This window comes from Pelophylax lessonae, assembly GCF_965119305.1.
Source record: "Pelophylax lessonae genome assembly, chromosome: 7".
Lineage (NCBI taxonomy): Eukaryota > Metazoa > Chordata > Amphibia > Anura > Ranidae > Pelophylax > Pelophylax lessonae.
In genome coordinates this window covers 72,895,785-72,909,696 of record NC_138774.1, presented here as the reverse complement: position 1 = coordinate 72,909,696, position 13,912 = coordinate 72,895,785, and the positions used below count along the sequence as shown (strand labels likewise).

The following is a 13,912-nucleotide window of genomic DNA, read 5'->3' as shown; positions in this document are numbered from 1 at the left end:
AAGTTAATTTTGATAGCAAATTTAAAAGTGGCACCTGGAGGACAAAGAAGGTATTGCAATCTTTATATAAATCAGGCTAAAAAATATAATAAATTATTTTGTATCACCTAAATGGTAAAACTATTTTTCTTTTTTTATTTCTTTTTTTTTTTGTTTGGGCAAAAAATCACATTAAAATCATTAAAGTATATGCTTAACCCCTGTCCTATTACAAACAGACACAGAAAACAAGAAAAAGCTGAAGAAAAAGCGTGGTGCTTGAGATTTGAAATCATTTTTTGTCTGATTAAACTGTTGCCACTGCGACAGGAAGTGAGGGTAATGCCTCGTACACACGCAACGATTGTTGGTCGTGAATTTTCGGCCAGCGTCCGATGGGCCGATTGTCGGCTTGTTAGTATGATGCTTCCGACAACCGACTGCGACTTTTCGGCCGAACAAAATCTGGTGTGCAGGCTATAAAATTTTTGTTGGCCGTCAACAGAACGGCCGATTTTCCATCAGTCAGTACAGATTTCTGCAGACAAAAATCAGATGAGCAAGTCTGGGCATGCTCAGAGAAGAAAAAACACACGGAAAGTAAACCATCACATGAAATCACTTCTGAAGTTGGTTGTTGTTGGCCGAGAAAATTCGTGTGCAGTCTAGAGCACATTTCAACCAACACAACAACACTGGACAAAAGACGGCCGATAATCGTTGCGTGTGTACGAGGCTTAAATCTCTCTAATGGAGCCCTAGATAGCAGTAAAAACCTGACGGAGTCCTAATCCTTCTCCACTCTATCCAAAGTAAATATAGTTTTATCTGGACATAAATTAATACATCAAACTTTCTCTTTAATCCTGCATTTTTCATATCTGTTTTTTTTTTAATACTTATAAGCACTTATATTTGTAGAAATAAGCTGTGTTCATCTATTTATTTATTTTTTTAAATCATTATGGTTTTTGTTAAATTTTGTTTCTATTATTTTAATTTAGAATGCATTAAGGTGAAAAACCTTGAAACTTTACAATCCCTTTAAATGTGAGCCTAACCAGTGTTTTTGTATACACAGTGTGCTGCTTTCACTAAGGGATGTGATGGATTTTCTTTCCCTGCTTTGCACAGCCCCTATGTGGAAGTGCAGAATACCATATATATATATATATATATATATATATATATATATATATGGGATTCTGCACAGAACAACTGCCCTGTAGCAATAAATCTGCTATAGGGGGTCAGTAAATGGTTAAATTTTCAAAGCTCTGTAGGCAGTTCCTTTGACCTCATGGCTTTTGCGCTGAAACAGTATGCATTGTCAGCTATGAGGCCTTTTATAGAGAGGTGTGTCTTTCCAGATCAATCCAATCAATTTAATTGACCACAGATGGACTCCAATCAAGGTGTAGAAACATCACAGCAGCGATCAAGATAAATGGGAGGCCCTTGAGCCAAATTTCACGTGTTGTTGCAAAGGGTCTGAATACTTATGCCAATGTGATATTTCAGTTTTTCCTTTTACATACACTCCTAAAACTTCACTTTGTCATTATGGGGTACGGAGTGTAGATGAAGGAGGAAAAATGAATTTAAACAACTGCAGAATCAGGCTTTAACATAACAAAACTGAAAAAAGTGAAGGGGGTCTGACTACTTTATCAATGCACTGTATGTACTGAATGCAATGTATCTAAAATAACGAATCCTTGTGTTAAAGCTTTGTGAATTAAGCCTTAGAGCAGTAAGGCCACGTTCACACTGGGGCGATCCGACTTCCCGGGGCGACCTCCGAGGTCGCGGTGCGAGCAGCGCGCCGCGACCTCGGAGCGGCCGGCAGGGACTTCATAACATTGAAGTCTATGACGGTCGCTCCGGGTCGCCCCAAAGAAGCTCCGGACCCTTTTTCTAAGTCGGAGCGACTTGTGTCGCTCCTATTAGAACGGGTCCGCAGCTTCCCTATGGAAGGCGGCCTACGGCGACCTGTGAGGCAACCAGGTCGCCTCACAGGTCGACCCCAGTGTGAACGGGGACTTATAAACCCCAAAACAAAAAAATGTATATATTACAGCTAAGCAATCTTTAGATGTGGGGGCTGTATTAGTTTACTTTTTTTAACCTTTTTTTCCTTTTATTTTCACCTAGTGATCTAGTAACACACCTCCTGTATTAGGACCTCTACTCTCTGGATGGAGGAGTAATTGAGACACCTTTGGACAGCAGTAATGTCAGTCTGGGGAGAGGCTAGTGTTAGGTGTACTAGCAGATTTACTGTAGATGGACTCGACTAACAAATAAAGCTGGACTCCAGCTAAATCAGCCATACACTGAGTGAATTTCTTTCGGTAAAAGAAGTTCACTCAATTCCCCCATCAACACTGTCTGTGTTGATGGGGGAATCCCTCCTGCCGAGCCATTGTATTCTCTTAGGCCCCTTTCACACGGGCGATACGATCTGATACGATCTGCCTGTCAGTTTTTCAGGCGGACCTGATCGGATGCTCCATGCATCCCTATGGGGCAGTGGAGGTCAGAGGTGACATGTCCGCTGACACCCGCTGCTCTCTGATCCGATCCTGTCTGTGAAATCCGGACGGATGGAAACCCTATTTTCCATCCGTCTGGAGGATCGGATGGGATCGAATAAGAATGGACAGGCGGTCCGTTCTCATCCGATCTCCCCATAAAGAACAGCGGGGATCTGACAGCTCCATCTCCGCACACAGAGCGGAGATGGAGCTGTCATCCCTCTGCTCAGCGGGGATTGGCGGTGCACCCGTGTGAAAGAGGCCTTAGGGAGGGGACGGGGAAAGCCATCCCGGCCAGGAGAGCACAGTAAAAATTAATAGAATAGCCCAACCATGCAAAAGAAATGACTATTAAATATGGAGACAATCCATAAATAAAAATGGGGATTTAGTCCCACCATATGGCCATATAGTGCTCAAGCCCACCACTGCGTCAAAGTACCCCATTATCAGTGGGTCCTACACTATCCATAAAAAAGGGGTGAATCCAGCCTCTCCAACCCTTGGAGACAATGGGGTACTTTGACGCAGTGGTGGGCTTGAGCACTATATGGCCATATGGTGGGACTAAATCCCCATTTTTATTTATGGATTGTCTCCATATTTAATAGTCATTTCTTTTGCATGGTTGCGCTATTCTTTTTTAATATACATGTTGCTTGGTCCATAGCTGCACCGGCTTTAGACATACATGTTCAGGGTTTGCTCCCCCAATTTTTTGCTTGTTTATTATGTATTCGGTCTGACCAGACTTCTGACGTTGAGCATCCCCCCACACACACCTGTACTCTATCAGAGTCCACCATCAAGTAGATATAGGAGGAGTCCTTTGTAGTGCATTAGCACATCCATCCCAGCAAGGAGTGTTGTCTCCAAGGGTTGGAGAGGCTGGATTCACCCCTTTTTTATGGATAGTGTAGGACCCACTGATAATGGGGTACTTTGACGCAGTGGTGGGCTTGAGCACGATATGGCCATATGGTGGGACTAAATCCCCATTTTTATTTATGGATTGTCTCCATATTTAATAGTCATTTCTTTTGCATGGTTGCGCTATTCTTTTTTAATATACATGTTGCTTGGTCCATAGCTGCACCGGCTTTAGACATACATGTTCAGGGTTTGCTCCCCCAATTTTTTGCTTGTTTATTTATTAAAAATTAATAGAGGCTATACCACCTGCTAGCGATAATCGCATGTAAAATCCTGCAGGCTGGTTGTTCCCAAGTTGATCAATAGATTCAGCCTGCCCACACATTGTTTCAATCTTGGCCGGTTCCTGCCGAACCGACAAAGATTCAAACCGTCTTCAAACAGATTTAGCCAGTTCTTTTTTTTTTTCCTTTAGGGATAGGGTTTCTGCACATGGTACTGATGTATAAACATCAGATAATCTTGGCAAAAAGTTCCTATTTAACCACTTGCCGACCGCTCACAGTTATACTACTGCGGCAGGTCGGCTCCCCTGGGTCCAGCGACGTAGACCTACGTCGCTGGGCTCCTAGTGATCTCGCTCCCGCTGTGTTTAGACACAGAGGGAGTCAGGCCAGAGGAGGAGAGGCGGCAATCGCTGCTTCTCTTCCCCGATCATCGGTGAAAGTGTGAGAAGATCCGCCTGCTTGTGTAAACAAAGCAGGCGGATCTTCTCTTTGACAGACAGGGAGAGATCACAGGATTCAGCATAGCGATCTCTGTCTGTGTCACAGAACCCCCTCCCCCCCACACACGTCAGTAAGCATGAGGCATACATTTAACCCCTTGATCACCAAAAGTGTTAACCCCTTCCCTGCCAGTGTCATTATTACAGTAACAGTGCATATTTTTAGCACTGATTACTGTAGTAATGTCACTGGTACCCCCAAAAGTGTCAAAAATGTCAGTTAGGGGTCCGATCTGTCCGCCGTAATGTCGCAGTCCTGCTAAAAGTCGCCGCCATTACTTGTAAAAAAAAAAAAAAACAATAAAAATTACATAAATCTTTCCCGTAATTAGTAAACGTGATAACTAAAAACGGCCTCCCGAAAATTCGAGTCCGCGCTGCAGCCGTATATAGGCTGTAGCGCGGATGGGAGGAAGATAAAGGAAGTTGAAATGAACAGAGTTACTGGCAGGATCACCAGGTGAAAAAAAAAAAGCCTAAAAAGAAAACAAATGCAGCCACCACATCTATGAAATTGGTAAAATGTAATATATTTAATTTTTTGGGGAAGTTTAATATCGCTTTAGGCATCACTGCACTCATCATGACTCATAACTAGCATCAGATGTGTGAGTGTATGCTTTCTAATAGGCCAATGGTGGAACTTTACTGTACAAGGGTCTATGTCAGGGGTCTTCAAACTAAGCCCCCCCCCCAGTTGTTCAGGAACTACGATTCCCATCATGCCTAGTCATGTCTGTGAATGTCAGAGTTTTACAATGCCTCATGGGATGTGTAGTTCCGCTGGGGGTCGTAGTTTGAGGATCCCTGGTCTATGTGTTTATGTACATAATACTTACGTGAATGGCACAGACATAGTTTGTTCTTATGATTATTTCAGCTGATTCTTCAGAAGATAAACACAACGAGTTCCTATTCACCTTCAACATGACCCAAGTAAGGGAGATTGTGGCAACTCAAGAAATGCTGCACCAGGCTGAACTGCGAATATTTCAGATAGCGAAGAAGAGAGAGACAAATAAAGAGATCAGAGTGGAGCTGTACAGGGTGAGTCTATGGGGACACCATTGGGGTCATCAGCATTATTACTGTATGACAAATGTGACATGTTGCTCTTACTAAGTGATTCAAGTTTCCTTTAAAACTGTCCAAGCTAACACTGGTTAAAGTATAATCACCTTATGGTGTCTGCAAACTTAGCTTTCAGCTTCTAAATGTAGCACCACCCCCCTGGGGGCTGATGGTTAACGGATGTTCCTCTGCACTCACCTAACCCTGAGAATTATCCGACCCACTGGACACTTTAGGTTCCGACATTTCAGATATAATCTTCAAGGACACACCGACACAATTAGAATACTGTTTGGTTATTTTACTTGAAAGGTAAATCAATATAGCTTATTGATAACAAATATGACTTAACAATAATAAAATGTAGCAGTATCAGTCAACTGAACCCCACTTAACACAAGGAGGCTCAATGGACTGACACCAAGAATGTGACTATACAGCAAAAGAAAGGATAATGGAGCACATGGATATTGCAACCATACTATAGCATCAGCTTTAACTGTCGATGTTCTGGCAACATATATTACTGTATTTTCTGGCGTATAAGTCTACTTTTGAACCTCAAAAAAATCCCCCAAAAATGGGGGGGTCGTCTTATACGCCAAGTATATCTCCAAGGTAACCTAAGTATAAGTATTACCGGTAGATGTAATCTCCCAAGACACTGGCTGTGTGGGAATCCTGTACCGGTATACAGTATGTACCGTAGCTTCGGCTACATACAGTGTACCGCGCTGAGCCAATCAGGGAGAGCGATGTATTCTATTATTGAATGCAAAGCCTGCTCGGATTGGCTTTGAGTAACATCAGCCCCTCTTTCTGACTCTGCCAATCCGAGCAGGCTTTGCATTCAATAATAGAATACATCGCTCACTGTGATTGGCTCAGCGCGGTATACTGTATGTAGCTGAAGCTATTGTACATACGGTATACCGGTACAGGATTCCCACACAGCCAGCGTCTTGAGATTACATCTACTGGTAATACTTAGGGTACCTTGGAGATATTATGAGAGATTACATGTATTACTGTACTAGGGTACCTTGGAGATCTATGAGAAATCTGATGTTTTTCAATGGTGTTGCCTTGCTTTGGAAGGGGGGTAGTCTTATACGGCGAGTATAGCCCAAAACCTATGTTTTAACTTGAAAATTAGGGGGGTCGTCTTATACGCCCAGTCGTCTTATACGCCGGAAAATACGGTAGCTTATGACTTTAGCTAAAAATCTCTGAAATCAGTCAAGCAATATCTAATCCTCGCTAATCATGACTCAATATTATAATAACAAGTCCCCTTTAAGACAGCCTGTGCTGAGGTCCCTTTCCTAGCAAGGCCTTGCTAAGTCTTCTCCGACCGTTGGAGCTCTATTCTGGACCGGCTGCAAAGGCTATGAGTGTGATTTTCAGGAGCACATGGAGCTCATTGCTCTGGTGAGATTATCCATACCAAATCACCTTCCCAGATAGTTTACTCAGTCACAACTCACATGTAAGAAGCTCTGGCGATGTTTATTCATCGTATGATCCGTAGAATGTGCAGTTACAACAGGTAAAAGAACGATTCTTTCATACAGGTTAGGAGAGTACTTGTCATATTGAATTTTACAGCAGAAATGGCTGATACAGAGAAAAGGGGAGGGGTAAACCTCCAGCATGGGAGAGCTATGGAGTAGCACAAGAGACAAACTTAATATGAGCATTAAATAAACAGTACATTATAATAAAACAGCTTCATGTAACATGACACTCCCCGTCTGAAATCTTTAATTTTCCAAGCCTATTAATATGTATAAAGATAAGTCCAAATGTCAAAGTCCAACTTGAACCTGTAAGTGAAGAAGACATTAGAAAATAATACTGGTATGTAAACCACAAATACGAAATACCTACAAAACAAGAAGGTATGCAGTAAATGAACAACCAAACATGAAGTCCAATAACAGATGGCAAAGTTCTGTAGTCTACAGTTAATAGCCCTGGAACTTCAACAGTGGCATAGTAAGCAGTTATTAGTTGTATTCTCCCCACCATGGCATGGTACAGCCTGGTACTCTTGCATAAGTCACTCACTTGGGAGAAGAAGTACCAATTCTGTGATTGGTCGTGAGAAAGTTCGAGCGGAACCTCCTTTGGTTATCTTAATCTCAACCTTCCGAACTTTCCCATCATCGCTGGGCATCACGCTTGTTACAAGACCCATAGGCCACTCATTGCGACGGACTTCTCTATCTTTCAGAACAAGGTCGCCTACTTTGAGGTTGGGCTTGGGTGTTTGCCATTTGGAACGACTTTGAAGGATATGTAGGTACTCCTTTCTCCAGCGGTGCCAAAACACGTTAGCTAGGTGTTGCACCTGTTTCCATTGACGCCTATAGATATCCTTAGGGTCGATTTCAGCAGAAGTTATCACAGTAGTCCCAACCTTCTGAGTAAGGAGTGTGGCTGGGGTAAGAATCACTGTAGAATCAGGATCGGAAGATACTGGTACTAGAGGCCTTGCATTAATGATGACGGATACTTCCAAGAGAAAGGTATTCAAAGTTTCATGAGTCAATAGGGAAGACTTGTGGTCCTGTAACATGGAATCAAGAATTCTTCTAGTGATTCCAATGATTCGCTCCCAGGATCCTCCCATATGTGAAGAATGTGGTGGATTAAACACCCAAGTACATCCATTGTTTGCTAAGAAATTGTCTAGTTGAAGTTCTTTACAGGCTCCGACGAAGTTGGTACCACAGTCGGATATTAGCTGCTTGACGGGTCCTCGGATGGAGAAGAATCTTCGTAAAGCGTTGATGAAACAAGAAGAATCCATTGACTCGATCACCTTAATATGTACGGCTTGTATGCTGAGACAAGTAAACAACACAGCCCACCTCTTGCTATTGGCTGCTCCACCATGAGTCTTTCGAGTTACCACAGTCCAAGGACCGAAAACGTCAACTCCAACGTAGGTGAAAGGTGGATCTGTACTTAAACAATCAGCTGGCAGGCTTGACATTTGTTGTAATTGGTGTCTACCTCTTAACTTGCGACACTTGAGGCATTTGAAAATCAGGGAAGAAACACATCTCTTCATTCCAACAATCCACAAGCCAGCTGACCTGATAGCGCCTTCTGTAAATTGTCGACCTTGGTGTTGTATTAGTTCATGATGGTGCCGGATTAGAAGAGTGGCAATGTGGTGCTGACCTGGTATGATAATTGGGTTTTGTTCCTTGCTACACAGGTCGGATTTCTCTATTTGGCCTCCAACTCGCAGCAACTGATTGTCATCGACCACAGGGTTTAGATTGAATAGTGAAGTACCCTTTGATAAAGGTATTCCACCTTTGAATCTGTGGAATTCTTCCATGTACACTTCTTGCTGTACAAAGAGAATGATGACCCTTTCCGCGCGCTCAATTTCCGTTGCGGAAGGAAGGTTGGTACAGATGTGCCAGCCATGACACTCTGATGTTGAGCTCCTTTTAAAACAATGAGCAATGTGAATCAAATAGGCAACAGCCCTAACGGCTGATGACCAGGTAGAAAAACGTTCAAAACAATGTGACTTGAGTTTAGGTTCTGAACTCGCAGCGGTATGCAGTGTGGTGTTCATAGACCTGATTTCTTTATCAACATCAGGGTGTACCAGTTCATAGGTAACGTCAGTGGAAATTGAGTAAGAGTTCTCACAAAGAAATCTTGGAGGCGACAGCCACAAGCAGCCATGGAGAGCTGCTGAAGATATAGCTCTTGTCCCACAATCAGCAGGATTAAGGTCAGTGGGAATATAACGCCATTGCCTTGGCATGGAGAACCTTCTGATACGTTCTACTTGATTACTGACGTACATGTAAAATTGTTTAGTTTGGTTGTAGATGTAACCAAGTACTATCTTACTGTCTGTGTAAAATGTGAAGGAATCAATTTTAATGTCCATTTCACTCTTCAGCAATTTCCACTGCTAGCACGGCTGCACAAAGTTCAAGTCTGGGTATGGTATGTGCAGGTTTTGGTGTTCGCTTTGCCTTGCCTAGAACAAAATTGCAATGTATGTCTCCATTAACCCCTGAGGTCTTCAAATAGGCCACTGCAGCAATAGCTTCAACTGAGGCATCTGAGAAGATATGGATTTCCCTCTGGTTAGCAGCTGAAATGGAGACTGGGGCATAGCAATGTGGAATTTGGAGCTGTTCTAGTGGCTTGAGAGAACCTCTCCATTTCTCCCATCTTTGTTGTTTCTCAATAGGTAACGGAGTATCCCAATCTATGCTATCAGTAGTAAGCTGTCTTAAAAGCATCTTACCTTGGGTGGTGACTGGGGCTATAAATTCCAGGGGGTAGTAGATACTGTGGACAAGACTCCTCTCTTGGTAGAAGGCTTGTCACAGGTAGACACTTGAAAGGTGAATGTGTCTTCTTTGATGTTCCACAGCAGACCTAGACTTCTCTTCATAGGAGGCGTGTCAGACCCAAGGTTAAGGTCTTTCACACTGGCAGCATAGTCCTCAGAGTGAAATGCATTCATTAACTCTTGGCTGTTAGATATAATCTTGTGAAGTCTCAAGTTTGCTACAGATAGCATCTCCTTTGTTCTGGTGAGAAGATCAATTGCTTCTTTAGCAGTAGGAAAGGATTTGAGCCCGTCGTCTACATAAAACTTCCTTTCAACGAATTAACGAGCGTCGGATCCATACTCAGCTTCTCCGAGCTGGGCTGTCTTTCTTAGTCCATAGATTGCTACGGCTGGGGAAGGACTGTTCCCAAAGACATGCACCCTCATTCGGTACTCAATTACCTCTTTGTTGATGTCGTTGTCTTTGTGCCATAGAAACCTGAGGTAGTTCCTGTTGTCTTCCTTGACGATGAAGCAGTGGAACATTTGTTGAATGTCAGCCATCACTGCTACAGGTTCTTGTCTAAAGCGAATTAAGACTCCAATCAGGCTGTTGTTCAAGTTGGGCCCTGTGAGGAGCATGTCGTTAAGAGAGATGCCTTCATGTTGGGCACTGGAGTCAAAGACAACTCTGATTTGGTCTGCTTTTCGTGGGTGATACACACCGAAGGGAGGGAGGTACCAGCATTCTTCTTCTTCTTTCAGTGGAGGTGCGGGTTTGGCATGACCTCTATCAAAGATATTCTGGATAAAGTCTACAAAATGTCTTTCCATCTCTGGTTTCTTGCTTAAAGTACGCTTTAAGGAGTAGAATCTTTTAATGGCTTGATGTAGATCATGGGTGTCCAACCTTCGGCTTCTCTGGGCCACATTGAGTGTAGAGAAATTTTCTCGGGCCGCATATAAAATTATACTATAGTTAAGTTATACAAGTAATAAAACGCTGCCACGCCCTTTCCCGCGCTGTGCTCTCCCCCCTCCTCCCCTCCGAGGCAGCCTCTGCCTACAGTTAGTTGGAAACCACTGTGGCCATGCCCCCGACTCGACTTCCTTCCTCCCCAGCAAAAAAAATAATTGTCAGTGGGCAGTGGGCCGCATTGCCTGTGGTTCTGGGCCGCATGCGGCCCTCGGGCCACAGGTTGGACATGCCTGATGTAGATTGTTGGGTAGCTTCTCTCTCGGGAGGCGAAAGGGTAGGGGTGCTACCCAACTATTAGAATCTTCCTGAAAGAACTCATTGTCCATTACTTTGAGGAATTCCTTGTCTTCTACCGAAGGAGCTAACATGTCGTCTTCACTGCTTGTATTGAAAACTGTAGAGCCAAAACTGTTATCACAGGTGCAGGAAAGGTTTGTGCCGCCATGTTGCAACTTGCAGCTAGTTACCTTCTCTCTTACCCAGTAGTGATGTGGGCATGGCTCAAAGTGAGTATTACGACCATTTGGCAATACATTTGTCTTGAATGAAGAAATGTTAGTAGGCCTTTTCATTCTGCCTATACAGACATTGCCTATGATGACCCAGCCTAAGTCCAGGTGCTGGGCAAATGGAGTGTAGCGGGGTTAAACATGCCTAAAGACACTGTTTGATATGTGGGAAGGAACTAGGCTCCCTCTAGTGGTAGCTGCATGGAATTTCCCGGGCTGTGACTTCCTTTTCACAAGATGAAGAAACTACATCTCCCAGGCTGCTTTGCAAGATCCAGGAACTAGGCTCCCTCTAGTGGTAGCTGCATGGAATTTCCCGGGCTGTGACTTCCTTTTCACAAGATGAAGAAACTACATCTCCCAGGCTGCTTTGCAAGATCCAGGGTGCACGGCTGCACCGCACGGCACTATGGGGGAGGTTATTTAAAGGAAGAGAGAAGCGCGCGAAGGGGGGGGCCTTTCTGCGCTGGACTCTGAGGAACCAGCGAGCGAGAGTGAAGGACTGACACTGGATATTGGGCCAGAGCCTTTTAGCCTGGAGGGACGACGTGGAACCGTCCCATCTCAAGCACGAGGCACATTCCTGGAGGTCATACTGCTGTTTGCCGAGACCGGAAGTCATCCGCCAGAAGGACCCCGCGCGGCTGGCATATAGCCAAAGGACTGAGACCGCAGTGGAAGCGCGCGAAGGAGAAACTTCTGTTGGTGAGAGGGCACATGCCCAATAACTGACTTTATCTGCTGAAGAGACAGTTTTATCTACAGATAGCGGTAGCGCAGCAGGAGGTGATAAAACCCCGGGGTTTATCACCATACTCTCTCAGGAGACTCATAGACAAACAATAAGGTCTGTAAAGGAGTCGCCAGAGGCTTATCTCTCTCGCAGAAGTTATTGCTCAGTTACGCAGACACCCTGCGGTGACAACTAACAGCTCGATGTTTTTTTTCTCTCTTGATCTTTATTCCTAATCTGGATTACAAATGAGCTCTATTCAATAACCTTGCTAGCGAAGATCAACAAGAAAGAAGAGAACTCTGGGGGAGGGACTCAGATAGGCCCACCTACCTGGTACTGTGTCTAGCCTTAATGCAGGAGGAGTGTGGGGGTATTTTTTTTACCTTTTTAAAGCTGTTTTAAATAACCTTTTATGGACTTGTATTGTATTGTATCTCCCCTATTCAATTTGATACATAGTAAACTAAGTTTGGTTAATTACAATCTTGTGCGTTGTTCCATTGTGTCACCCAGAGGGACTACTATTCAGGAAGGTGACAAGGTATTGTTGCATAGTGAAGTATTGTATTCCAACCTGTGTATCTATTTGATAGTCCAGTCCTATTCTGGGTCAGTTGTGCCTGAGGAGGGATCGAGCCAATTTGATTGGGTTGTTAGGCAGGGTGTAGACCCAATAATATAATCAGCAGCTCCTGCGGGGGTGGTGCTACACGTGGGGGCTCGTCCGGGATTTCTACAGTCCTGCAATACAACCCTCTCAGCCATAGAATCCCCTCCCACGCAGAAATGGATCCTGTCGCTGCTGCTGAGTGGTGCAAGGAAGAGAATGTCATAGTGGAAAATGGCCTGGTGGTTGAAATCAAGGGAGAAGCCTGGACTGAAGAAAAGCTCCTCCCTGTTTTGAGGGCACTATCCACAGACAGGAAATTTTGGGTGATTGACATGAAAACTGACACCACTGTCCCACACACGTATGCACTGTGTGAGTGGAGGAAGGGGGTCCCTGATTATTTCAACGGAAACAGTGTAAAAACTACTGACCAAACAGAACTTTTCCTGATACATCCAGGAGTTCCTATTGCGGGTCCCTCATCCACCACCCCTGGGGTATCCAGCCAAGAAAAAGGTGTCCAAGAAGGGCATCCTGAGTCATCACCTTTGTCGACTTTTAGCTCAGAACTGTGTGCTGTTCTTGGGGAGATTGTGGCAAAATGTAGTAGGGACTCCTCGAGCTATTTGATGACTGGATATAGGAAGCTCCGGACATTCTCTGGGAAACAGCCTGTGCCTTCAGCAGAAGATGGGTTCGAAGAGTGGTTAGATACCGCCACTCAGGCTTTGGAGGAATGGGAGGTACCAGAACAGCACAAGAAGCAGAGAATCACAGAGAGTTTAAGGGGACCTGCATTAGAGGCTGTACGTAATCTAAAGCTTAGCAAGAAGAACTGCACTGCACAGGATTATTTGGACATTCTGCAAGATGTGTTTGGTCGGACGGAGAACGCGGCTGAACTTCTCTACCAGTTGGACCACTGTTATCAAGAAGAGGGGGAGAAGTTGTCCGAATTCATTAAACGTCTGGATAGGATTATCCACCAGATTCTGTTAAAGAAAGGAATAGACCACCGGAAAATAGATGAGACTCGTGCACGACAGGTTCTGAAAGGGGCTCAACCTTTAGATCCCATTGCCATACTGTTACGAACTCGTCGAGATGGCGGCATTCTAGAATACCCCGATCTGATTCGAATGGTCAGAGAGGAAGAGGTTATGTTGGACAACAAGAAGAAAAGTCGGCAGTTTGACTCAACTGCCCGGGTTGGAGTGATAAGTGTGGAAGAGGGTGACTCTCAAGTTGAACTCCTAAAGATCCAAGTGTCTCAGTTGATAGAAATGGTGTCCATCCTGACTGGTCAGGTATCCACTCTACCCAAGGGGAGTATATCGGAGAGGCCAGATGAACCTGTTAGTCTCAGCACAGATCCAGAGCCACGGCCTGCAAGATTGTTAACTTGTTTCAACTGCGGGGGAGTTGGGCATGTTAGAAGGGTATGTCCCAGCTCAGGAAATGCTGCCGCGAAACCTCGCGAGCCAGCGGGAAACTTCAGAGGACACCGGTG

At 44.4% G+C, this 13,912-nt stretch overlaps 1 protein-coding gene across 1 annotated transcript in view; it reads left to right on the top strand.

The window, feature by feature from the left end:
* Positions 1–13,912, top strand: part of TGFB1 (transforming growth factor beta 1) — an 87,725-nt gene that overhangs the window by 35,063 nt on the left and 38,750 nt on the right. The window contains exon 2 of the mRNA XM_082263711.1: positions 5,069–5,223. Within this exon, the coding sequence (XP_082119837.1) occupies positions 5,069–5,223 (155 nt within the window). The remainder of the gene's footprint in view (positions 1–5,068; positions 5,224–13,912) is intronic.